The sequence below is a fragment of the Pinus tabuliformis genome, chromosome Q (genome assembly GCF_031772625.1).
Source record: "Pinus tabuliformis cultivar Carrire ecotype Pingquan chromosome Q, CPIR1, whole genome shotgun sequence".
NCBI lineage: Eukaryota > Viridiplantae > Streptophyta > Pinopsida > Pinales > Pinaceae > Pinus > Pinus tabuliformis.
In genome coordinates this window covers 1,131,526,819-1,131,554,220 of record NC_142296.1, presented here as the reverse complement: position 1 = coordinate 1,131,554,220, position 27,402 = coordinate 1,131,526,819, and the positions used below count along the sequence as shown (strand labels likewise).

General features: G+C 38.3%; 1 protein-coding gene across 3 annotated transcripts in view; it reads right to left on the bottom strand.

Moving 5' to 3' along the window:
* The window catches only part of LOC149223527 (uncharacterized), a 363,518-nt gene extending 336,335 nt beyond the window's left edge, over window positions 1-27,183 (bottom strand). Inside the window, exon 1 of one of the 3 annotated variants that reach the window (XM_089385853.1) lies at window positions 26,499-27,183. In XM_089385853.1, the coding sequence (XP_089241979.1) occupies window positions 26,499-26,831 (333 nt within the window). In that variant the 5' untranslated portion in view covers window positions 26,832-27,183. The remainder of the gene's footprint in view (window positions 1-26,498) is intronic. The other 2 variants (XM_089385852.1, XM_089385851.1) reach the window with 2 other exon arrangements.
* Window positions 27,184-27,402: the final 219 nt, after the last annotated feature.

The window sequence follows — 27,402 nt, the reverse complement described above, 5'->3', positions numbered from 1 at the left end:
GATGTATTTTGCAAGCATTAAGAAGGCCATAAGCCCTACAAGGGCTAGATCTCATTGCAAACAAGGGTTTCTTCAAAGGATTGGCATTTTATCTCTAACAATTTGTTTTGCAGCAATTTTGGCTCAAATCTTGTGTTTTCAGGTGCCAAGTACATTGGAGAAATTTTGGCAAATTTGGGCAAGTAATCATCAAAGCCTTGGGCCTAGGGTTTGACCTCTAAACCCTAGTTTTATCTCTGATTTATTACAGCAGTCAAATCAATAACAATTAAGCCCTAAAATCACATGCTACATGGTCAAAATTGTTTAAAATTGCAAAATCTTCATTTTCATAAATTTTGGCCACTTGGGCATCCCAAATCTAGCCTAGATCTAACTTTTATGCTTGCTAGAATTTACTGCATAACTAAGGTTTTCGGATTTGAGGTTTCTGAAGCATAAACTTAATAAGTGTTTAAAACTTGAAATTTTCAATTTCTGGTAAATTTTTCTATTTCTAGGAAATTTTGGCATTGATTGTAACTGCAATAGTTTGTTGATCTGTCAATTATTCACTGTTGTAGTAAATAGATCAACTCTTAGATTTTCTAAATCACGCTTTCTAAAAATCCTAAAAATTGAATTTTTTCAAGTTGGGTGATTATACTATTTTTTGGTATATTGGGCATTGTTTCTGACATCTCTAGCTTGTTGATCTGTGGGTCAATTTACTATTGTAATAACTTATTACAGTCTGAAATATTACTGAATACATCTTCATAAAGTAAGCTAGACACATAAATTTACTTTTGCTTGTCATTGGAAAGTTTTATACTTCATATGTTGGGCAAATTTTATAATTTAGAGTGATTTTTCTACCACTGTCATAACATTAATAAGTGCTGAGATTTTCTGAAGTACTACTGTTGATTTAACCGTTGAGATCTAACACTTGTGTGGTTTACTCTAAGTTTGTAAAATTTCCGGAATTTGGCACCTAAAGCACCACTACATTTAAAGCTCTATATCTTATCTTGTGATAATTGGAATCTAATTAGCATCTTTGTCTTTGGTAATCACTCTAAATCTTGGCATCTAAGTTTTCATTTGGATATCTTGAATGGTGATTAGTTTATCTTAAAGTGGTATTGAACATTGTTGAAAAATTAGCATTTTACATCTTGTGAGAATTTGTTGAAGTTTTGCACTGGTGTCTCTAATAAACTTTAAAGCAAATTATCTTGTTCAAGATTGTCATCTCATCACTGTTAAGTACTCTCGCTATAAGTTAATTCACACTAAGTACTTAAGTAACATAAACAATATTAATTGAAGATAATCTCACTCATAATCTCTTGCATAAGCATCATAAATTTAGCTTGCATTAAAATTTACCTCTTAGCATAAGCTAGGGTGATAGAAATCTAGGGCAACCCTTATCACCTAGCTTGAGGGGCTTGGCAACTCTTCGGCGGTTAACACGGTGACCTTGTAGTCGTCAGCGCCACAGTCTCTGCAGCGCTGGAGGCATCGAGTGCTAGGAGCACAACAGAAGGTATCGTTAATCAGGCCCTAGTCTGCTTCTTGTTGGCCTCCTTCCCACAACCTACCTTGGAGCCCAGCTTCAAAATAGTTAAGGGAAGGCCATACTTTGACTAGGCATATAATTAAAATATACCAAGATCACTGCATCTCACACAGATCCTAGGACTTGCACATCATATAAGATAGTTAATCATTCAAGCAGCGAGTGTCCATCCGGTCACTTGGTTTCAAATTACCATAAGCAAGAATTGTGACTCCCTTAAGACACTGGTCTCATACTTAAAATCTAATCTAATCATTAATCTTGCAAGATTTAACCAATTAACTAGGCCACTCATCCGTGTCTCCCTAACAAGTTGGTTTCCAACTTGTTTCCCTGTGGGACTACCCCCATAGCCTATTGTTGGGAGATAGCTAGAACGAAGTGGACGGGGATCAGAGTGACAACCCTCGCCCTGAGCAGTTGTCGTGGTGCCTGTGCAATCTGAGCAACAAGAAGTCTATTTTTAAAGATGTTTTCCCCTTTCAAGGGTTGAATAAATTGTAATATCTTCATGTAAAAATATTTTGGTGCATGGTCCCTTATATTTAGACACCATGGCTAAAATATTTGAGGTTGGAAAGAATTATTAATGCCCCCTAGTGTCAATTAATTAATTTTTCTAGCTAAATTAAATTAAAATTATAAACCATAAAATTAATTAATTTCGAGTCAAAAATAATTATAGAGAAAATAAAAATTTGTCCAAGTGGAAAAGTGATTTTTGGCCAAAGTGGTCATTCCCTAGAAAGATTTAAATTGAGAAACCCAATTCCAAGGTAGAAAAATCACAACAAATTCTTTGGGACTAGAAAAGAATTATTTTTGCAAGAAAAATATTTTTTTTAGGTCCAGATAGTTGAAGAAAATTCGTGAGTCCAAAAGAAGTCAAATTTTCAAGGTCCTTCATCAAAGAAAAAAACAATTTTTTAATAAAAATTGAGTTTATGGACCAAGGTGATTAAGTCGAAAATGATTTTTTGAGGAAAAAAAGGTCAAAATAATATTTTTTGGACTAGGAAAAAAGGGAATTATTATTGAATTCGAATTTCTTCATCAAGATCAAGGGACGAGATTTATTTTTGGCATGGATCAAGCACCAAATAGTTGTTATTATCTAGGATCAAGTCAAAAATGTGCAACTTCTTGGACCTAGCCATTTTCCACTTGGAGAGGGATCTAGATCTCTCTATTAGGAAGTTATTCGTTTCTCATTTAACACCGAAATTTTGTAAAGAAGCTCTGAGTCAAGCTCTATTGGTTGTAATACTTTTCTTTTTTTATCAATAAAAAGTCTTTGGGGTTTACTCTTGATGGTGTTCCTCTTCAATTTTCTTGTAGTAATGTTTTCTAGATCATGTACTTAATACTCTACTGAAATAATTTTATAAATTATTATTTCTTTAGCCATTTGTTGGATCAACTATTTACATAGGTATCTTGTATTAGTTGATGGGTTTTAGATAAACATTTAATTCGATTTATCTAGAAGGTATCTCTAGATTTGCAAAGTTATTTTGTTATCTATGCCTATATTGATCTAATAATTTGATTTTAAGTGTGTAGAGACTTCAGGTATTCAGATCTTGGGTGTGTGGGGAAGTCTTCAGCTAGACCAACCCACTCTCAAGTCAAGAAAACTCAAGATTCCACGTGATTAAATTTCATGGTTTATTTCCTGATTTGATTTGCAGGGATTTTGGCTATTTGTTGACCGTAAAAATTATTTCTCCTATCTACTTGAATTTAATTGTGCATAAATGAATGGATCTGCTAATAAGATCCATTTAATCATTGTGGATTTTGTCAATAATTTTTTTGTAAATATTTTTGTTAACCCTTGTACATCATTTTCTTTGAAATTTGTATATAGTTTGGGGTTTCTAACATGGATTTATTGCAGATCTGAAGTGGAGAGATAAGGGTTTGTTCACTAAAAATTTTACAAATGTTTTTGGCCCATCGATCTTGGAAATAAGACTGATTTTTAGAGGGTCAACCCTCTCTTAGCCTAGCGGCTAGGGTTTGAGGGCAATTTCAGCCAGCCAAGCCAGCGTGGGTTTCAATCACTTGTTAGACCTCCTAAGGCCTAGATCTAGCCTTTTGTTGCTCTCAAGCTTGAATAATTTGCATCCAGAGGCAGTCGTAAGACTTTTATGCCCTTGATCTAGCATTTTACAAGGGTTTTCACCTTTTTGCATATCTAGCATCTTTTTCTCGATCCGAGCATTTTTTTAAACCGTCAATGAGGGATTCACTAGCCTTTTAAGCCTAGCCACACAGGGTCAAGGCCTATTTCCACTGCAATTTTTGTTTTGGGCTAACCTTTTGTGTTGCAAGGCTAGCATTCATTTGAAGGAGGCTTCTCGCACTTGTTAAAGGGCTAAGGATGAGCCTCTAATCCAACACTAAATTGCTGGTATGATTTAAGGGCTAACCACGGGCCTAGAAGCCCCTCTTTTCATCACAGTTGTGAGGATTCTTTCACTGGTGTAAAGGCACCTTCAAATTTTGATTATTAATTTCTTTTTGCAAAGGTGTTGCTTAAATTTTTGGAGGTTATCAAACTATTGTGGCATAGACCTATTGTTTTAAACCTTGTTCACTTGACAGCCTTGTTTGTAGACCTTTTTTGTCCAGTCATGAGCCTAGAAGACTGTGATTTCATCTCTGGTTAGGGTTTGTAACCGTTGCATTTTGATTTGTAGACTGATCCCTATTGTATTCCAAGCCTATACACATCGTTTGCATTTTTTTGGGTCACTAGTTAGGGTATAGGCTGAGCTAGTTCAGGTCTGATATCTTGGAGGCTAGTTTGAAGAGAAGTCGCAAGGCCTAGAGGCATTGTTTGACCTAGGCTAGTAGCCACAACCTCTTTTTGACTGTCTACTCATTAGATCAATTGTTAAAGGCCAACACTTGTAGTTTTGCAAAGGTATTGCTCCATTGTTTGGGGTATCTTCTTACTAATTTGTGGTTAGTGCTTTGCCCTTGGGCTTGTCTTTTGACCGCACTTTGTCAATAGGCCCTAAGGAAGATTTCTAATGAAGGCTTGTTAAAGATAACAAGTTCTAGGAGATTATTAGTAAAGTAACTAGGTAGACTTGAAATGAAAGAAATTAGTTAGCAAATATTAATGTTTATGAACATATAAATATCAACAATATAAATAGATCAATAAATTTAAGAAGATATCTTGCAAGGCAAGTTATGATTAGACCAGTGTCAAATATATACTTGGAAGGAATACATGCTCAAAAATGAAATTATGATACCCGCAATGAAATATAATTTTCAAGTTACAACAAGTTGCAAGAAAAGGAAAGCTACAAGACAAGTGTTAGTGAATCAAAATGAAAGATTATATACAACTTTGAGATATGAGCAACAAAATGAAATAGAGCTTGCAAGAGAGTAGAACTTGTACTTAAAGAGGGATGTTCAAATATGATATAACATTAAAGGATAATTAACATGAGCACATGAAAATGAAATAGATAAGTACAAGAATATTAAATGATACGCTTGCAAGTAAATGGCAAGCTCACAATCCAAATAACCAATTATATGGAAAATAAAACAAAGTTATAGGTGAGTGTGTGAAGTAAATGGTCCTAGTAAATTTTATTAAATGTCTATTCTAAGGTGTGACTTCCCCTCAATTACTTCTGTTGGCATTATGATTCAGGTGTTGTCCTTGATGGCAACCCATTCAGGTGATAGATCACTATTCTTGATGATCAGCTCTCTATTTTTAAGAAGGACGCAGGCCAGCCGTTCAGAGGGTGCGTCCACCCAGTGCACACATTTCAAGACAGAGAAAAGCACGTGGGGGTTTCTTGTGTGGTTTCTAGCCGACGGTTTTGTGTTTCTATGGTGTCGGCTCGTGGTATTGTTCCATGTTTTGGGGAGGAGCTTGCCTATATAAAGCAAAGGAGTTCATTTGGATTAATCATGTTTTTGGTTGAACATCTTATGAGGGTAAGATCTGGTCTAGATCTAAACAAGGCGAATCTGATGGACCGAGATCTCTTCGACTCTTGCTCGGATCTGTGATCTGACTGTCTGGGTTATTTCTAAAGTCTTGAAATTCTCTTTGCCCAGAAGGACGCAGGTGCAGTAAGGGTTCAGGTGCGTCCGAGACGCAGGAGCGAAGCGTTTCAGGTGCGTCTGACGCAGGTGCAGTAAGGGTTCAGGTGCGCCGGGACGCAGGCAGTTCAATAGACTCAGTGCGAGGGACGCAGGCTAGCAGTTGAGCAGGGTGCGTCCGGGACGCAGGCTAGCAGTTGAACAGGGTGCGTCCAGGGACTCAGGTCAGCAGTTGAGCAGGGTGAGTCCAGGGACTCAGGCTAGCAGTTGAGCAGGGTGAGTCCGGACTCAGGTTGGCAGTTGAGCAGGGTGCTTCCTTCTCTTAAAATCTTTGTTTATCATTGTTCTGGTTACTACAGTTGATTGGGTGATACTCTTACACTTGATGATCAATTGATGCTTATGGATTTATGAAAAATGGTCCTTGTATGAAAAGAAGTAGGGGGTTGTAGCTCCCTTCCAGGAGAGACTGGAAAACGAGAGAGAGTTGTAGCTCTCTGCAGGTTGCAGCCTGCGTACTGGTAAAGGACTGCACCAGTACAAAATCATTGTAAAAGAATTTCTAAATTGAAAGAAGATAGAGACATATTGCAGCAGGTGGTTTTCTCCCACATTGGGTTTCCACCTTACATCTTGTGTTCTTTGGTGTGACTGTCTATTTTCTTTGTTCATGCTCATTATTTTATGGTACTGATATGCAAGAATAATTCAAAAGATCAAATAAGGAAGATTTGTTAAATTGCTAGATAATACTGATTCACCCCCCCTCTCAGTATTATTTCCAACAATTGGTATCAGAGCAGGTCCTTCAGAAAAGCTTGACCGCTTGAAGGTAGATCGTTCATCATGAGCAACTACGAGAGAGAAGCATCAATCAGGCCACCGGTTTTTGATGGGACAAACTTCAATTATTGGAAGGTAAGAGTTACTGCATATCTTCAATCTCTTGGTACAGAAGTTTGGGACATTGTAGAAACAGGCTATGCTTTTCCTTCAGCTACTCCTACAGATCCAGCTGAGAAAAAGAAGTATGAAACAAATGCAAAAGCAGTCAGTACTCTATTAGGAAGTATATCCCAAACAGAATTCATGAAGGTAATGCACTTCAAATCAGCAAAAGAAATATGGGACAAAATGATCACGAGCTATGAAGGAGATGAACAGGTAAAACAAGCTAAACTTCAAACTCTCAGGATTCAATATGAGACTCTCAAGATGTATAATGATGAAAGTGTGGCTAATTATTTTCTTCGGGTAGATGAGATTGTTAATTGTATGAAAAATTTGGATGAAGAAATAAAAGAGTCTATAGTAGTTCAAAAGATTCTAAGATCATTATCCCCCAAGTTTGAATCTAAAGTATCTGCAATAGAAGAAAAAGAAAATCTCCGTGTTCTCACTATGTCTCAGCTACATGGAATTCTAACTGCTTATGAAATGAGAAAGGGAGGTCCATCAGACAGAAGGGAGGCTGCTTTTAAGGCATCAGGCAAAGAAGATCACTATGAAGCAAGCTATGTTCCAGAAGAAGAGGAAGAAGAATCAAATTTTGTCAGAAATCTTCAAAGGGGTTCTGGAAGGTTCAGAGGTAAGCTACCTTTCAAATGCTTTGCTTGTGGAAGAGTAGGTCATTATGCTGCAAAATGTCCTTATAAGGATAAAGGAAAGGAACCAGCTAGATGGAACAAGAAACAAAGTACAAATAAGAAAAGCTACTACACCCATGAAGATAGTGATGGCTTATCAAACAGTGATGAAGATGAACAAGGTAATAAATATAGGTTGTTAATGGCATTTGAAGATGATGATTATGAGGATGCTGTAGATGTGGATAACCTTTATGATGAAATTACTAGACTCAAGAGATGTATAGAAGAAAAGAACATGATCATTGATACTCTACAATTTCAAATTGATGAAAAGGAAAAACATCTTGAAAAATTAGAAGGTGAAATTGTTGGTCTTAGAAAAGAAATTGAGAAAACAAAAGCTATTAATCTCAAGTTTGTCAAAGGATCTGAAACTTTGGATGAGATTATCAGTGTGCAGCGGTCTCCACTAAATAAGACAGGTCTGGGCTATAATGGAGAAACTTCTCAAGCATCCACTTCAAAAAGTTATCTTGATGCAGCAAGAAGAAATGAGCAAAAGCACAATGAAGATCATCAGGTAAAGCAGGGACAAACTTCAAACAGAAACTATCAGGGGCAATCCAGCTTAAGGGTGAACAAAAGCCACAACCAGCCACAGGTAAAATCTTCCCAGTTTGGTTCAAAAATAGATGAAAATAGAAATTACAATCAGTTGGCTGGTAGATTCAATAACCGCAGAAGCTTCTTCAATGGACAATGCTTTTCTTGTCATAACTTTGGTCACAAAGCAGCTCAATGTGTTGCGTATAAAACAATCATGACTAGGGAAGCTCAAAAACAAAGAAGTATGACAGGGATTACAAAAAAAGACCTATAACAGCTTTTCGTCTCTTGAAAATGAAGTTGAATGTTCTATTTGCAATAATTTTGGTCATGAAGACTTTGAATGCAGAAGCAGGTTTCAGGAAAGAAAGGAACAAGAACGGAAAAAGGAACAAGCCTCAGGAACCAAAACATGGAGAATAAAGGAACCTCAAACAGAAAGATGTGGGATAGCATTTTATGCAGAAGGACAGGAAAATCTATGGTACATTGACAGTGGATGTTCGAAGCATATGACAGGTGATAAAGAAAAACTTGAGTCTTATTCTATTTTAGAAAAGGGAAAGAAAGTCTCTTTTGGAAATGATACTCCTGCAACTATAAAAGGAAAAGGTATTGCTCCTTTAAAAGAAGATGTTAAGGCTGGAAATGTTTTGTTTGTTGATGGATTGAAGCATAATCTACTAAGTGTCAGCCAGATGTGTGATCAAAGAACCGAGGTTATATTCAGATCAAATGGATGTCTTGTTCGTGATCTTGATACAGGTAAAACAGTTCTCAAAGGAAAAGAACTCCAAATAATCTATACATATTTGAAAAAGGACAACAACAATGCTATCTAAGCAAGGATGAAGAGCACTGGTTATGGCATCGAAGGTTGGGACATCTAAGCTTCTCACAAATAAGGAAAGCATGCAAATATCAGGCAGTTCGCGATCTTCCAGATATCAAAATTCCTGACAACACCATATGCAGATCATGTCAGTTTGGAAAACAAACCAGGACTAACTTTCCAGAGAAAGAAGGATCAGCTAGCATGCCTCTTGAGCTAGTACATACAGATGTATGTGGACCATTCAGGAAAAGAACACCTAGAGGAGAGGAATACTTGATATTATTTATTGACGATTTCTCCAGGTTTGTTTGGTTAGGACTTATGAAGCACAAAGATGAAGCATTCGAAAAATTCAAATCCTTCAAAGCCTTGGTTGAAAATGAATCAGGTCACAAAATTAAGTGCCTCAGATCCGACAGAGGTGGGGAATTTACTTCAAATGAATTTTTCGATTTCTGTGATGAACATGGAATAAGGAGAGAATTCTCTACAGCTAGAACTCCTCAGCAAAATGGAGTTGTTGAAAGAATGAACAGAACAATCCAACAAATGGCTCGTGCTATGCTTGATGAATCAGGAACTCCCGCAACTTTCTGGGGTGAAGCTGCACATGCTGCGGTTATTATTCTCAACAAGACAAATGTTCGGGTGAACAGCACTCAAACCCCTCATGAGCTCTGGAGTGGTAAAACTCCTTCGGTAAAGCATTTCAAAATCTTTGGGAGCAAATGCTATATCAAGAATACTGAGGAGCAGCTTGGCAAACTTGATCCTAGAGCAGATGAAGGCATTCTTCTTGGCTATTCTCCACATAGCAAAGCATACAAATGCTACAATAAAAGACTTGGCAGAATTGTTGACAGCATTGATGTAGTGGTTGATGAGAAGGGATACATTCCTAGGCAAATACATCGTGAAGACATCGAAGAAGATGAAAGCTACCCTCAAAGACAGAATGATGAAGAAGAAGAACCTCAAAAAGAATCTCAAGAAGAACCTCACGAAGACGCAGAAGAACGAACAAGAATAGAAGAAAAGACTCCATCCAGATATGTTCAGAAGAACCATCCAGAATCTCAGATCATGGGACAGAAAGAAGCAGGTATACAAACTAGAAGAACAGTTGCAGAAGCTTCAAGCTATTTGGCATTACTCTCCTCTACTGAACCACAAAATGTGAAAGAGGCATGCAAAGATGAATGTTGGGTGAAAGCAATGGATGAAGAACTTGAGCAAATCGAAAAGAACAACACTTGGGAGCTGGTTCCTAGACCAAAGGATAAGAATGTTATCGGAACAAAATGGGTCTTCAAAAATAAATTGAATGAAAATGGAGAAGTAATTAGAAACAAAGCCAGACTTGTTTGTAAAGGGTATGCACAGCAAGAAGGAATAGACTTTGAAGAAACTTTTGCTCCTGTTGCAAGACTTGAGGCCATCCGAATGTTCCTTGCTCTCTCAAGTTTTCAGAACTTCAAAGTATTTCAAATGGACGTAAAATCAGCTTTTCTGAATGGAGACTTGGAAGAAGAAGTGTACATTGAACAGCCAGATGGGTTCATTCTTGGAAATGATCCAAATCTTGTATGCCGATTGAAAAAGGCTCTCTATGGTCTCAAACAAGCCCAAGGGCTTGGTACTACCGGTTGGACAAATATCTTCATCAACAAGGTTTTTCAAAAGGTTCAGCAGATAGCAATCTATATATAAAAGTTGAAAATGACAAATTGCTAATACTTGTTGTGTATGTAGATGACATTATTTTTGGCAGCAATGAAGAAGCTATGAGTCAAAGCTTTGCCTCAGTCATGCAGAAAGAATTTGAAATGTCCTTGCTAGGAGAACTGACATACTTCCTTGGTTTGCAAATCCAACAAAAGGAAGGAGGAATCCTTTTATCTCAAACCAAGTATCTCAAGCAGATTTTGAAGAAATATGGCATGGAAGATGCAAAACCAGTATGTACACCCATGGTCACAGGATGTAGTCTCAGTGCAAATGATGAATCTGCAGCAGTACATCAACCAACCTACAGATCTATGATTGGAAGTTTACTATATTTGACAGGTACCCGACCGGACATCATGCATGCAGTTGGAATAGTTGGAAGATTTCAGGCAAATCCGAAGGAAACTCATCTTCAGGCAGTGAAGAGAATTTTCAAATATCTTCAAGGGACTCAAAATTATGGCTTATGGTATCCTAGAGATACAGATCTCACTCTTCATGCTTATACAGATGCAGATAGGGCCGGAAGCGTGGATGACAGGAAAAGCACAAGTGGTGGTGCGTTCTTTATGGGTTCCAGACTGGTATCTTGGTTCAGCAAGAAACAGAGTTCAATTGCCTTGTCTACAGCTGAAGCGGAATATGTTGCTGCTGCATCTTGTTGCACCCAACTCCTTTGGATGATGCAGACCTTGCAGGATTATCAAATCACTTGTACTCCTCCAATCCCTATCTTATGTGACAACACAAGTGCAATCAGCATCTCAAAGAATCCGGTTATGCATTCAAAAACCAAGCACATACCAATCAAGTACCATTTTCTCCGGGAACAAGTACTTGAACAGAAGGTCAAGTTGGAGTATGTTCCTTCTAAGGAACAAGTTGCTGATATTTTCACCAAACCGTTGCCCAGGGACACTTTTGAATACCTCAGGCAAAAGCTGGGGTTGTTGATGCATCATCTTATTGTTGAACATCTTCTTATTGGTGGTACAGGCTTAAGGGGAGCACATAATGCATTGTTGGCATTATGAAGAAGGAGATCTTGGAAATAGCTGCAATATGTCTCTATCTCTTTCATGGTGGATTTCTGGTTATTTGCAGATCTGGAGGAGCATGAGCGTAGGGGGAGCATACCCTTTGCCCTTGATGTCAAAGGGGGAGAATGAAGCTGAAGATCATGAGGTTGCCATCAAGTCCAAAGGGGGAGATTGTTGGCATTATGATTCAGGTGTTGTCCTTGATGGCAACCCATTCAGGTTATAGATCACTATTCTTGATGATCAGCTCTCTATTTTTAAGAAGGACGCAGGCCAGCCGTTCAGAGGGTGCGTCCACCCAGTGCACACATTTCAAGACAGAGAAAAGCACGTGGGGGTTTCTTGTGTGGTTTCTAGCCGACGGTTTTGTGTTTCTATGGTGTCGGCTCGTGGTATTGTTCCATGTTTTGGGGAGGAGCTTGCCTATATAAAGCAAAGGAGTTCATTTGGATTAATCATGTTTTTGGTTGAACATCTTATGAGGGTAAGATCTGGTCTAGATCTAAACAAGGCGAATCTGATGGACCGAGATCTCTTCGACTCTTGCTCGGATCTGTGATCTGACTGTCTGGGTTATTTCTAAAGTCTTGAAATTCTCTTTGCCCAGAAGGACGCAGGTGCAGTAAGGGTTCAGGTGCGTCCGAGACGCAGGAGCGAAGCGTTTCAGGTGCGTCTGACGCAGGTGCAGTAAGGGTTCAGGTGCGCCGGGACGCAGGCAGTTCAATAGACTCAGTGCGAGGGACGCAGGCTAGCAGTTGAGCAGGGTGCGTCCGGGACGCAGGCTAGCAGTTGAACAGGGTGCGTCCAGGGACTCAGGTCAGCAGTTGAGCAGGGTGAGTCCAGGGACTCAGGCTAGCAGTTGAGCAGGGTGAGTTCGGACTCAGGTTGGCAGTTGAGCAGGGTGCTTCCTTCTCTTAAAATCTTTGTTTATCATTGTTCTGGTTACTACAGTTGATTGGGTGATACTCTTACACTTGATGATCAATTGATGCTTATGGATTTATGAAAAATGGTCCTTGTATGAAAAGAAGTAGGGGGTTGTAGCTCCCTTCCAGGAGAGACTGGAAAACGAGAGAGAGTTGTAGCTCTCTGCAGGTTGCAGCCTGCGTACTGGTAAAGGACTGCACCAGTACAAAATCATTGTAAAAGAATTTCTAAATTGAAAGAAGATAGAGACATATTGCAGCAGGTGGTTTTCTCCCACATTGGGTTTCCACCTTACATCTTGTGTTCTTTGGTGTGACTGTCTATTTTCTTTGTTCATGCTCATTATTTTATGGTACTGATATGCAAGAATAATTCAAAAGATCAAATAAGGAAGATTTGTTAAATTGCTAGATAATACTGATTCACCCCCCTTCTCAGTATTATTTCCAACAACTTCAACTTGGTAAGGACTGAGGTGGTTGCAAGAAGGCTAGGATGAGGAAGCAATGGCCTCATTAATGATACCCACCTAGTACTTCAAGACAACCGGCATGCCTATGTTCCTACAAGGGACCTACGCAAGAGAACTGCAAGGTCATGCATTTTACCTTTCCTCCAAACTCAAATTTTGGGAAATTGAATGACAGTTGAGGAAATTTTTCTAGAGGTCTATCAACCAAACTTATGCTTGGAGGTAAATTTTAGAAAAACAAAATTACTAGATGTGAGATGCAAAATGTAAATGAGATCTAAAGTTAAAACAGTGCTTATTGACAAGATTGTTTATAAATTTATAATGACAACTATAGCTCAATTACAATGTCAATTGCTTAGATTACTAGATGTGGAAATACAAACTAATTAGACAATGAAGTAAACAATAAGATAAGTGATATACCAGCAATAAGATGAATAATATCAGCAGTGAATGGATCCTAGTGAATCAACCATGAAAATTAGTACATTTCAATGTGCTAAATAGCTTAATGAAATATGTGAATTAGAGATTAGATGAGCAACTAGATGATGAAATGAACAAGAAACTAAGCTAACAAAAGAAATAAAACAAGTTGGTCACTACTCACCAAAGGATCCTCTTTCCAAATGAGGAGATCGGGATGCCAAGGAGAAGTCCCCAAGCTCCCTCCACAAAATTTCACTTTTATTATTATGATAAAAACCCTGTTATAGAGAACTAAGGGACCTAGGTTTTGAGGAGGGTTTACAACAAGAAGCTTCAATGAGCAAATACCCTTCTCAAGATACAAGATGAAAATAAGAAAAATACTTACAATGACTACAGAATTATAGTGGAGAGTTCCTCAAGTGAGGGAACTTCACTTTTCCTCCAAAAGATCTAAATTTAACTTCAACAAATCTAGCTTTTCCTTCAATAGATCTAATATATCTAGCTTTTTCTCCACTAGATCTAGCTTTTTTGCCAATAGATCTAACTTTGATGGCTCAACTTCAAATCTTCAAGAGGAAGATCTAGATTTGTGCACAGGAGAGAGATAGAAGGTTTCTTCTCCACAAATCCGAGTATGACGAGGTCTCGAAAATGTAGACTTGTTACTCCTTCAAACCTCCACTTGTAGATCTCTTCAAAATGCCTTCAAAACCCCACTTATCATGTCTCCACAAGGATTTGCGCAAGCATGCAGAGGAAGATCAGATCTGATGCAAGAAAAATCGATCCACAACATAGAGAGAATATAAAGTTAAAAATACAAATTGTCGGCCACAAGAGGATGAGGACACCTCCACTCCTGTGCAAGCAATATGGGATTAAGCCTCTAATTAAGCTCTAAAAGCTAGATCTGACAATAAAAGTGCATAATATAAGCAGATCTTGATTAAAAATGAGATGTTTTCAGACATCTGGGGTAGAAACTTCATTTTCAATCTTTAGATCAGACTTTGAGAGAAGTAGATCAATATGGGTTATTGCTCCTTTTGACTTGGGAGTGGATTTGTTCAACCAAAAACATACCCCACACTTAAGATCTGCTTCAGAAAAAATAGACCTCTACAAACTTGACAAAAAATTATTAGATCCACAAGGAACTAGACTACACAGTGAAAAACAAGGTTAGGGGTTCAACCAAAAACCCTCTAGTGCTTCTCCTTCTAGATTGGTCCTCTAGCTCAAAAAACTGACACAAGATAGCTTGCATAAATTAATCCAATAATATGGCAAGTGGAAATAATAAATCAATTAGCACAAATAGAGCATTAAGCACGAGATCTGAAACAATTATACCTCCAAAAAAGAAGAAAAACACCACATAGACTAAACCCTAAAGTCTTTGTTTTATTAGATCTAAAAAAGAGTACAAAATATGGCAGAGACACTAGCCCATAAATTCATCTAAGCGTTACAATCATTACAAATGAGGAGCTCAAAGCTCAATTTATAAAAAAATTGGGAGGATATCTCGATGTAGCACAAATCTCCAAGCAAAACAACTTGATACCAAAAGAAAATCGCTTGATCCCATGAGGAAAACGACTAGATCTCTTTCAATTTTTCAAACAAATTGAAACCTTAGATGCCTACACAAATCTTGAGGAGAGAGAGACGTTTTTCCTTGGGAGTAGCTAGGTGGAGTGAAAATTTAATGTCGGAGTGGTTTGGACCACTTTAGAAATATTCTCCTTATTTTTCCTCAATAAAATCTCATTCAAATCAACAACTTGGAGCATCTCCTCAAAAAAATTGATTTTGTTGGGACATTAGTTGTTCTCTTGGACCATTGAATTTTTTCTAGGTCATCGCTTCCTTAGTAAATGGAATCTTCATCACTTTTGACTTGACCTTTACCCCTTGGTAATTTCCACTTCATTTTTTAGTGTTTTCCACTTGGAGAGAATTTTATTATCTCCCACTTTTTATTTTTCAGCCAGTTTTTGCAATTGGGTTTTGAGGGGTGAATAATCACTTTTTGACCCTCAAAGTGTGTCTAAATAGAAAGTTGAGGTGTAGAGATCTAATTTTGAGTACTCATATGCCCTACAATTTCTCTAAACAACACTTATTACATCTTATATCAAAATTTACATCGAAAATCCCATCCTACAGAAAACTTTAAACAATTAAAAAATTGACACTTAGACTTAACCAAATTCCGCAAAACTTTAGAGATGATCTAGTATGGTAATATACATTGACTCTAGACACTAGGACTCACCTAAGACTCTACCATCAAGCTGCACTCTAGCTTTGGGGTATATCTGGGAGAAAAACTCAACTAATTATAAGTGTTAAAAAACACAAATAATTAGCTAAGGAAAAAAACTCTCGAGTGAAGTCCTAAGCTACCTAGGCCTGTTACATGACTATTTTTCATCATACTAAAATAATTTTTACAATGTCCCTGCAGGGCTACAGAATTTAAACAGCAGAATGATGAGAGGAAGAAGATGAATTATGGAATTTCGACATGATTTGATGGTGTTGGAATGCTTCAAGTGTACTTTGATCATGGAGTCATTGACATATCTTCAAGTGCAACTTTAGTGGTCAACAAGGCAACCAACGGCCATGATCACATTTCAATCGGTGGCTAAGATCATCTTGACTCCAACTAACTTTCCGGAAGTCTCTAGAGCAAAATCAAATTCCCTCAATTTCTTATTTAATTAGCCAGTTTTCCAAAGTTAGATTTAGGAAATATTTAATTATTGGCTAATTAATCTAACTGAGGTGTTTCTAAGGCTTTTCTGAGTCTTGGAGATCTCATGTTCCTTAGCCTCTTAGACACCATAGAGATTAAAACACATGTTTGTTGCTACCAAAAACTAACACATGCAAGGAGGCCAAGTTCGATTAGTAGTTCACACTAGTGTCACAAGTTTCCTTTAGTTGTGATTGTGAGTTAACTGAGAACTCAACTCGTTCTCTCTCCAATCAACATTGAAGTCTTAACTCGTTCTAACTAAACTTGTCACTGCCACCTCATCCTATAGTCTAATTGAAGAAGACTCCAACGAACTAAAGCTCCAACACTACGCATGCAAACTTGATGACCATTCCAGTAAACTAGAAATCAACTCATCGTAACTGAAGTCTATCTCATGAACTCGCATCCATGCTAGAGAAAGACTAATTTGAGGTCTTCATGGGCTAAGGCATAAGCCAGAAGGCCTTCCTTCGCTACATTTTCAACAAAATCCATTTTTTGAGAAGGTTGTTGACTTGGTTTGAGGACCACCCTAACTCATCTTACTACACTTGGCATCATTTCTTCATCTCGAGAAGGATTAGTGCTCCACTTTGTTTAGCACTCCCTTGACATGGTCTTATATGCATATTTTATTGTCATAGTTTGGAAGGTGAACCTCTTGATGAGTGCTCCAAGGGAGAAAGAAACACATTGCAAATAGCACATACCCCAAGGCCTAAGTAATGCCCTACCTTGAAGAGCACTCCCATTGACTAGGCATTTAACATTATTTTATTTGTAACAGTTATCTAGATTCCCATAGCTATCTTGAACAACGCTCCGACGAGAATGAAGACAAGTGGCACAACATGCCCTTAAGAATGTTCAAAGAAGGATCTTTCATGTGAGCACTTTGCATAGGAAGGTGAAAAGTGGCGTCAAGACTCATTCCAAATATCTTCCATACATAATTTATTACTAGTTGAGGAGCACCGTCTTAGAATAAATTTATTGCACACGTAATTTAGATTGGCTTTGGGGGAGAAATGTGGATTGTATGAAAGATTGAGCTAGATCTCCATGTTAAGAGAAATTTTCTCCATTGCTTATCCTGGTTGAATTAATGGGAACTTCCTCTAAGACTAATTAAAAATCTTATGGGAAGAAGTTAAGGGGCAAGCATAAGTGAGGTTTTCATCCTTCTCTTTTCTTTCTCATGGGTGGTTGGAGTTTAGGCAAGGGTAGCCACTATATTTGCTGCTAGAGATAATATCTGTTGGAGGGCAATTCTACATAAGGAAAAAAAATATAGGGTAGAGGTTAGAAACCCTCCCTAGTCCTTGATATAAATTTGTATGTTAGGGAATTTCTACTGTTATTTTAGATTGATTATGCCACATGTTTTGCCTCACTTGATCTTGTTGAGAAACCAAGCATAAATGCTTGATTCCTCTTCTTGATAATTACTTGTGAATATTAGATATCTTCTTATTACTTCTTATGTCTTCTTCATCAAGCAATTGTACAAATATTCAAAGCATAAAGATCACAATGACACAAGGGACACAAGAAATTAGGCCAGAGGCCAGGGCGAAACCCACAAGCGGAAAACCCAACAATCCTTCTCTTATAGAATCAAATCAAAATGAGAGATATCCAAGGCCAAGACCAAGACCAAACTGCCACAAAGATACCAAGTCAAACCCTCATCCAAGTCTCCTCCAAAAGTCAAAGTCAACGATGGTCAAACTTCCTCAAGACTAGTCAAATACAAAATTTTGGCCTTGCAATAGAGGTTGAATTTAGGCCCGCAATTACCTAAGAAATTCGGCCCTGCTCGACAAAAAAATGTCACACGTGCAAGGTGCAGTAGGGTCGAAACATTGATTTTCTTCTTGTACTTTGACTACCTTCTCTCTCCTTTGACTTCAACCTTCTTCTTCTTTGTTATGGTACAGAAGATACTTGATGAGGTGAATGATGAATGAGCTCTCCAAGAGGTCGAACTGTCTCTTATATATAGCTGTCCAGGAGGATCAAATAGGTGCCACCAGACCAACTTGTCCAAGGAGGGCCGACTTGGTCATCTTGTGGGCTTATGACTCAAAAAGAAAATTTAAATTCTTTTTTCTTACAAATGTTCAAATGGGACATGACTCAAATAATTTTTCTTTTGACTCAATAAATTCTTTTTTACTCTTTTTGACTCTCTAAGCATGAAGAACATGCTTTGACAAAAATATAATAAATACATCAATGATAAATTTACATTATGAAGACCAACTCTAGTTACAACTTCAACACTCCCTCTTAACTAGGGAGGTATTCATAATGACTCAACAAGATAGTCTCAAGTTGAAATATTCATATAAGAAAAGATTCAGATTGATAAGCATCGTTGATGATAACATCATCATAACCAGCATTGTCAAAATACCAAGGCCTTGACAAGTAAGCTCTATCTCTCCACTAGATCAGAGCACAATGTTGGGAGGCATTCAATAGGACACCACCGCCTCTCCAAGGCACATACTCCACCTAGGTTCACCAAAGTATGTCCTCACAGGACCATTTCCTAATCCATTGTCACAATACTTGACACAAGGAAATGTTAGTCCTCCGGACCATTCTTATATTAGATCAATGTACTTGACTTACAACTGTTAGTCCTGGTCACAGTACATGTCTCAAGAATGTCAGTCCATGATGCTTATCCAATCTACCATTCTTGTTAGTCCTCCGGACCATTCTTATATTAGATCAATGTACTTGACTTACAACTGTTAGTCCTGGTCACAGTACATGTCTCAAGAATGTCAGTCCATGATGCTTATCCAATCTACCATTCTCCCTATCCATGTTCATGTACTAGACTTACGGCTATTAGTCCTGGCCATAGTACATGACACATGGAGAACAAGGTGTCCATCCTCACTCCTTAATCTGGGAGGAGATATCCACAAGCCCAAGCTTGTCTCAAAAATATTCATGCTTTCCCTTAAGAAGGGACTTCGTCAATACATCGGCTACATGTTCATCAATGTTATCAAAATTGATCCGAATTGGATCATTATTGTTTGTCATCCATCTCGATGCATTTGGAGTGGAAAAAGTGGAGGAATCAACTCAAGGGACCATTTTTACCGACGGGACCCAGTTTGGCGAAACGAGGTCTGAAACCTTCTGGGAACGTTCTAAGGCATCAAACGACGTTCTACACACAAAGATCTTTCCAACGGTGCAAGAAGCGCATCAATCGAAGTCCGTATGCAAAAGTTATGCCACTCAAAAGTTGACCTTGTTGTTTTCATACCTATAGTTCGAGAGGATGCAGTGCCAACCCCCATTATTTATGGAAAAGGGACTAGCCACATGTTTGTGATGTAAAAAACTCTAGAAGAGTCTATATTGTAACTCTACTTAAGAGTTGATGTCAAAATTAACCACTAGTAGGCTATCTGGTTGTGTTATAACCAGTGTTTTACAACTCGGCCGAGTTGAAACCGAAACGGCCGTTTCGGACCGAGTCACTAGCCAAAACATTGACCCGGCCAGCAACCCGGCTCGGCTGACCGAGTCAGCTATGACTCGGCCGAGTCATCCAATGACTCGGCCGAGTCATAGCTGACTCGGTCAACCCGGCCGGGTCCGTATTGACTCGGCCGAGTCATTAAAAGGACGGCTGGGCAGCGTATTTTATCAAATAAATTCACTTTTTTGCTGATATTTGGTAAAGTTAAGTAGGGTTTGTGGATTCCAAAGGGTAATGGTAGATTGTTAAATGCTTTTGGGGTCCATTTCCCCCTCCCAAACTCTATTTAAGACAGCCAAATGCTCTCATTTCACTCACAGCAGTCTTATGCATTTGAGTGAGAGTCTTCTTTGAGAGTTAGTGAGCAGTTCTTGAGCTTGTTTTGGAGCAGCAATGAGGAGTCTTGGAGGAGCATTGTAGCTGGAGTGAGGAGCTTCTTGGGCAGCCATTTGGAGCAGCATTGAGGAGCTGATTCTTGGAGCAAACTTGAGGAGGCAGTTTGTGCCTGGAGGTATTTTTTTCCACCTCTATAAATCTGTTTTTACTTAGTAAATTTTAGGTGCATATCAAGATAGCTTAGAGAGTGTTTTTAGTCAAATAAATGAACATTGAATCAATTTTTTTTTTTTTTTTTCATTTTCAGATTGTTTTCCTAGTCAAAAAATGGCACCTAGAGCAAAAGATCCTGCTTGGGCATATGTTGAAATGGTTGATAGTGAGATGTGTTGCAAGTTTTGCCATAGGAAAATTAAGTCAGGTCCTGGGGGGATTCATAGGCTGAAACAACACTTGGCAGGGATTAAAGGCAATATTACTGCATGTCCCTCTGATCAAATTGGGGAGATTAGAAAGAATTTGCTGGAAAGCTTTGAAAAATTTAAAGAAGAAAAGACTAGGCAAAAAGAGATACAGGCTGAAATTGGGAGGAAGAGGGAGATACAAAGAATGATGGCTGCCAACCCCCACTATGAGTTTGAGGGTTCTTCCTCTATCCCTCAAACTGATGCATCAAACCCTTTCCGTTATGTTCCTCCCTCTTTTGCTTCTGTTCAAGATAAGGGAAAGGGTAGAATGAAGGGTGATGGGACTATCAAAAGTTTTTTCACTCACTCAGGCTCCTCTCCATCAGATGCACATGGTCCTGAAGTTAGTATTAGTAAAGGTCTTGCTCAGCCCACTTTAGATGACCATTGGAAGAAAGAATTGAGGGAGACTGCTTGTGACTACATAGCTAGATGGTGGTATGATGCTGATATCCCCTTTAATGCTGCTCGTTCACCATATTATGAGCCTATGTTTGAGGCCATACATGCTACTGGAAAAGGCTTCAAAGGCCCTACTATGCAAGAGCTAAGGGGGTTTCGTTTGCAGAAAGAAATTCAATCAATTAATGAATATTTGCAAGATTTCAAGGAATCATGGGCAAGAACAGGGTGTACCATCATGTCAGATGGATGGACTGATCAAAGAAACCGTACCATCATAAACTTTCTTGTCTTCTGCCCACAGGGAACCATGTTTTTAAAATCAGTTGATGCATCTGATAAGGTAAAAGATGGCCACTTGTTGTTTCAGCTATTGGATGAGGTTATTCAGGATGTGGGGGTGGCTAATGTTGTTCAAATCATCACAGACAATGCCTCTAACTATGTTCTTGCTGGTAGACTGTTAGAGGAAAAACACAAGACCATCTTTTGGACCCCATGCGCTGCACATTGCATAGACCTCATGCTTGAGGATATTGGAAAATTAGATTGGGTCAGAAACACTGTAGATAATGCCAAAAGCATAACAAAATTTATCTACAATCATACACTGGTTTTGAGTCTCATGAGGAAACACACTGGAGGCAAGGATATTATTAGGCCTGCCATCACTAGATTTGCTACACATTTTTTGACATTGCAATCTATGCTTTCCCAACATAGAAACTTGCAAAAGATGTTTTCCAGTGATGAATGGAATCAAAGCAGTTGGTCTAACAAACCAGAAGGCAGAGAATTGAAAAGGAAAGTCCATGATGAAACTTTTTGGAGAAAGGCAGCAGAGATTGTGAAGCTTGCTGAGCCACTAGTTAAGGTGTTGCGGTTGGTGGATGGGGAAAGGTTGGCTATGGGCTTCATTTATGAGGCTATGGATCAAGCAAAGGAGCAAATAAAGACAGCATACAAGGATAGAGTGGCAAAGTATGGGCCCATTTGGGCAATCATTGATGAAAGATGGAACAATCAACTCCATCGCCCTATACATGCAGCTGGGTATTTTTTGAACCCACGGTATCATTATAAAGCTAAGTAGTCAGGAGCTTTGAGGGGGGAGGTCAGAGATGGACTGGTTGATTGCATTGAGCGCATGGTCCCATCGGAGTCTGATCAGCTGCTGATACATCAGCAAGTCACATCCTTCAGCAATGCAACAGGTACCTTTGGGAAGAACCTAGCAAAGATTGCAAGAGAAGCAGATGAGCCAGGTAAACAAAAATTTCAATTTTCAATTTCTTAATGGTTTTACTTTTTTTATTAAAGTTTGTTAAATCATTTATAATTTGAAAGTTAGATATAATTTGTAATTTTGTTGAGCTTCAGCCTTCATCTAACTCATAATTCATTACACTCCTATGTTTTTTGCAGCACAATGGTGGGAGGCCTTTGGTGGCCAGTGCCCTGAATTGCAAAGGTTTGCAATTCGTATTTTGAGTCAAACTTGCAGTGCATCTGGGTGTGAGCGCAATTGGTCTGTCTTTGAGAGGATTCACACAAAGAAGAGAAACCGTTTGGAGCAAAAACGGTTGAATGATCTAGTTTTTGTCCAATACAACCTTCGGCTCAGACGGAACCAATTGCTGAACAAAAGACCTGATTCAGATCCCATTGTGTTGAAAGACATTGATCCAACATCAGATTGGGTAGTGGAGAGTCGTCTACCAGAGTTTGATCCTGATGAGGATCTTGATGAACTTGATGTTGGAGATCCACTGCAGCATGTTCAGTTGAATGCAGATCCCAATCCACCAGCCTCAGTCTCACAACCAGCTAGTAGGACTCCAGTTGTAGGTGCTTCGCCTTCCTCTGCTCAGCCACGACAGAAGCGCAGCCGCATTTGTACTCTATCTCAGCTTGCATCTGCTGCACAGCCTAGTGGTACTGGCACCACTTCTACAGTTGCAGTTGGAGACGATGATGATGACGAGGAGCCATGGGGCCCCTTGTCTGACTCTGATGATGATGATCCAGAGATTGGTCGAGATGATCTTGGCTCCTCTGGCAGTAGCTACTAGCCTCCTTGGTTATTTGTATTTTGTTTTGACTCTTGAGTCTTTGATCATGTATGACAGACTACAGTTGACTATGTATTTACTATTGCCATTGGGTACCACCGTACCATTTTGATATAATGGATTGGTTCATGAGCCTACTTTGATCATATGTTGTCTTCCATGTATATTATAATGTTGTGTGTTTGGAAACTTGAATGAAAATCTTTAAAATTATGTTTAAAATATTTAAAATTATGTTTTTTTATAAAAAAAATAAATATTTAATGTATTTTTTACAACGACCGAGTCATTGAAATCGAGCCGGCCGAGTCATTACCGAGTCGGAGTCGATCCTCGGCCGAGTCCGAGTCCGAGTCCGAGTTGTAAAACATTGGTTATAACAGGGCCACTAGGAGGAAGACACATTCCATTTTTTGGAGAGGATTTTGTTCCATAGCTGAGCAAAGATAGCCAGGAGAGATAGGAGGTAGAGCACACAGAGAGGATTTGTGCACTATAGCAGCCCATGGGCCACAGGCGTTACTTCTTTGTACCTGCAGCCATATTTCCAGACAGAGAAAAACAGCGAAGCGGCATCACCTTCCAGCTGGGTTTTCTCCCAAAAGGGTTTCCTAGAGAACATATCTTGTGTCTTGTGTGTGTGTGCTTATTTTGTCATTCTCTACTTTTCTGCATAATTTTCATTCGCATGCATGCACTAATTACAGTTAAATCCCCAAATCTTAAAGTTTAATAAACTGTAGTAGTCCAAAATTTTCAGATTTTTAATATAGTATTGTTAGATATGTTGTGACGAACTATCCAGTGGAATATCCATGGCAGTTTATGGATCAAAAACCAAACCAAAACCGATGGAACCAACCAATTTGGAGGTCAAACTGGTCCAATTTGAGGTATGGAACTATAAATGATTGGTTTGATAAAGAACCAACCGGTTCTACAATAGAACTGGCCGATTCGGTAGCAAACTAGCCTTTTTTCAATGAACTAATCGGTTCCGTACAATGTGACCAAAGAAATTCCAAACACAATATTTAAAAAATAAATAAAAACAAGAATTTTTTAGTGGGGCAGCCTAGTATTCAAGCCTATAGCCCTACTATTGTTATGCAATTCATGGTAATGTTAAATTCTTGAAGTAAAAATGACATTCTCCTTTATCTTTCCTTTTACTTACATTTTTAACATTACCATGAATTGACTCAAGATGTTTGAGAGTGGTTCCAACCTCATTAGATTTCATATGGAGAAAGTAGAATTTTAGATAACACTCAAAATCCAACAGACTTAACAGTTTTTCAAGATTTCGAGATTGGGGGATTGCAACATTTCCATTAAATTTTGTTATGTACGAGAATATGGAACGTATTTAATCAAAAACACCAAGCCCTCTATGTACCTTGATGTTAGTGGCATTGGTTGTCGAACTCCTCTATCATGACCCTACTAAAAATGTACCCATCACTCAAACAAAATCCTAACTTGACATGCTACATTTTTTCTCTTTATTTCAATGCTTAGAGGGTGATATTGATGATGAAGATCCCAATATAGGCAATAATTTTGATGATATGTAGGTATTTGTTGTAGCATGATTTTTTTCAGATGCTAGAGGCCATCTAGAGCCTGCTTGTTAATGTATTTTTAGTTCAAAGATGGATTGCACTCGGTGCTTTTTTTATTATGTTCACCCTTGCATGCTATATAAATGAGAATTTTTGCTTATTTGTGTATAAATGGTTTGGATTCATATGGATGCACATGAATATATATGTTTTTCTTTAAATTTTGAATATTTTATGTGTTTTTGGTTAACCGGTTTTTTGGTCCAATTTTTTCACTGGTTCTAGTCTAGTTCCAACCAATTCCTGGTTCAGAGGGTTTTCTGATTTGCTCACAAGTTCAGTTTCGATAACATTGATTGTAATTGAATATGTGATGTATTGTTTATTTATTCTTTCTTTGGAAATTGGAAGGTTATCCTCCTTTGTCTCCTTTACTTGTAATTTCATTTTGTAGCTGCTCCTTCACTAATTATGGTTGCATGTTATGTTATTTGCTGAAATTCATGCTTGTGGCGGTGCATCTTGATAAGAGCTCTCACTTAATCTTGAATAACCCGAAAATCTATTTGGACTAGTCATTTCATATTGGTGTATGGCTTAACTATGTCTTTCCATAGTATTCAAACCCTCTTTGTTTGTAGACCTTGACTCCATCACCCACTGGATAGGCACTGATCTTGGTCCACCATCCCATTTATTTCTAAAGTTTTGCTTATACTTAGTATAACCCCTTGTGCTGAAGGAGAGCTGGCCTAGAGTGAGAGGAAGTGTTGATGTGGTTATAATGGGCAACCTTCCTGAGTTCACCTACAGTTGCACTCAGGTTTCAGGACTTTATAACTTGAGTGCAAGTTTGGGAGGTAACAGTGGGGAACATTCAAACACAAGACACATTTATCTTATCCCTCCAAGGATGATAGGAGGCCACCATAGGTTTGCCATTCACCTATGGATGTCCATGGAAGAGAGCTAATCTGAAAGGTACCTTGTGATTAATATAGTGAGGGTATACCAGATAGTGAGAGGGTTTTCTCAGTTCCCTTTCCTTTAACCTAGTTTTAGGTGAAGATTTATTGTTGTGCTGAACTTCCTATACTGCTAGATTGGCTAGGAGGTTTGTTGTTTTTTCTGTTGACCTTCTTATATGGGAGAACTCAATTTGGAGTAGGTTCTGGCTTACTACTGCACACCAACTAATTTGCCCTGCCAACACCTAGGCTGGGCTCTTGGAGTTACTTTTAAGATGATTTAAAGTTATTTCGTGACTTCCTTCTGAAATTACATCTTTATATCCAAACTTGACACGAAGTTTTATTCCTCCTATCTGTCCAACTGCTTTTGCTTAATTAGTTGCTCCCGTACCTATTGTTTGCATGAAGACTGTGAGCTACATCGTTGATTGTCAGGCTACTTCTGCTCCTGCTCCTGCTTTGCTGGTGTTTACCTTGGCTGCCATGTCAAAGGTTATTATGATCTGTCCTTCATGGAAAGGATGCTATTTGAATTGGGAGCTGCTCTGCTTCCTATGGCCTGTCGTTTATTGGGATTAGATACACCACATTTGGATTCTCATTCAATTCCTTTCGATCATTTATAACATGTGTACTATTATGATAAGTAATTAAGCTCACTTTAGTCATCCTCCCAGAAAAGCGGGAACCAGTAAAAATGTTGTAGGAACAACTGAGTGTGTTTCCGGAACTCTGCATAGAAATTATACTTGGTCAAGTCCATCAAGCTCGTTTGTCCTTGAAATTTGGGGTTTCCCAAGCATGAATGGGGCATGTTTGCCTCTCACGTGAAGTAGGCATACATGTATTTTCTTTTCATAAGACTTTTAATAATCTTTTTCTAAATTTATGTAGTTGAGCCCACGGATCGTGCTACAAACCTGACATTGCATAAGTTATAGATGATATGGAATAGCCCAACATTGCATAGCTTTATAAGAAAATTAGATTCGGGTAAGACAGCAAATTAATCTGAACAAAACTATAAAACAGTGTCCTCAACAGTGAAATATATAACAAATACATTAGAACTAAAATGGCAGATTAAAAGAACCTAACTTGTACGCATACCTGACGTGCAAGTTTTCTGTAAGAAACAGTAATATCTCGTTTGGTGGCCATTTTGGGTACCTGGAGTGTACTGTAATAATCACTGGCCTCCATTGTAATTATCATTTTACCCCTCTTAGCTCCGCGCAACTTAAAATCCAACAAATAACCACGTCTAAAAAACCTTTCATCTCGACTGGAAAAATGGCAGCCATGACCAGATGATGCATTTTTTGTTTTTAAGCTTGAAACGCACTGTAAATTAGAAACCGCAGCGCCGCTATGTTTGATATGGCTCCCATTTAGCGTAGGTGTAGTGACCGGCCTTGAATGAGCATATGACAGACTTTGCATGGTTGAAATATTCTAATTCGTGTAAATAGTGAGAGATTGAGTGATTTTCATAGCATAGAGATACAGCAAGGGCAACCCAAAATTATTGCAACGTCCGTTGATGAAGAGGAGTGTAGAAACAATTATTGGACTGCAAGAGGAGAAAAATGTGGATTATAGGGCGGGGCACTTACAAGCAGGGGCATGAGTTCAAGTCAGAGGAGCATTTTTATGATGAAGAAAGCGGATGTTTCTGGAAACGTGATGTCAAGTATTAGCTCCAGACATTTAAAGATCAAAACGGTATCATATGAAACATCGGATTCATTAACGCCATGTCTCCCAATTTCGTCTGTGGATATACTTTGCTTGGCTTTGCTGTTGGGAAGTTAAATTCGGAAAATAAATAAATGGGTATTTAAAAAAATGATAGAGTTGCTTGCAGTAAAGAAAAATTGGTGATAAATATTAGTGAAGTAAAGATGAGAAAACCATTAAAGATGTAAGTAGCATCTTTTTAATGTTTTATATTTTATTTTAGTATTTTTATGTTAGAATTTATAGTCTAATTTAGTAGATGGTGAATTTATTT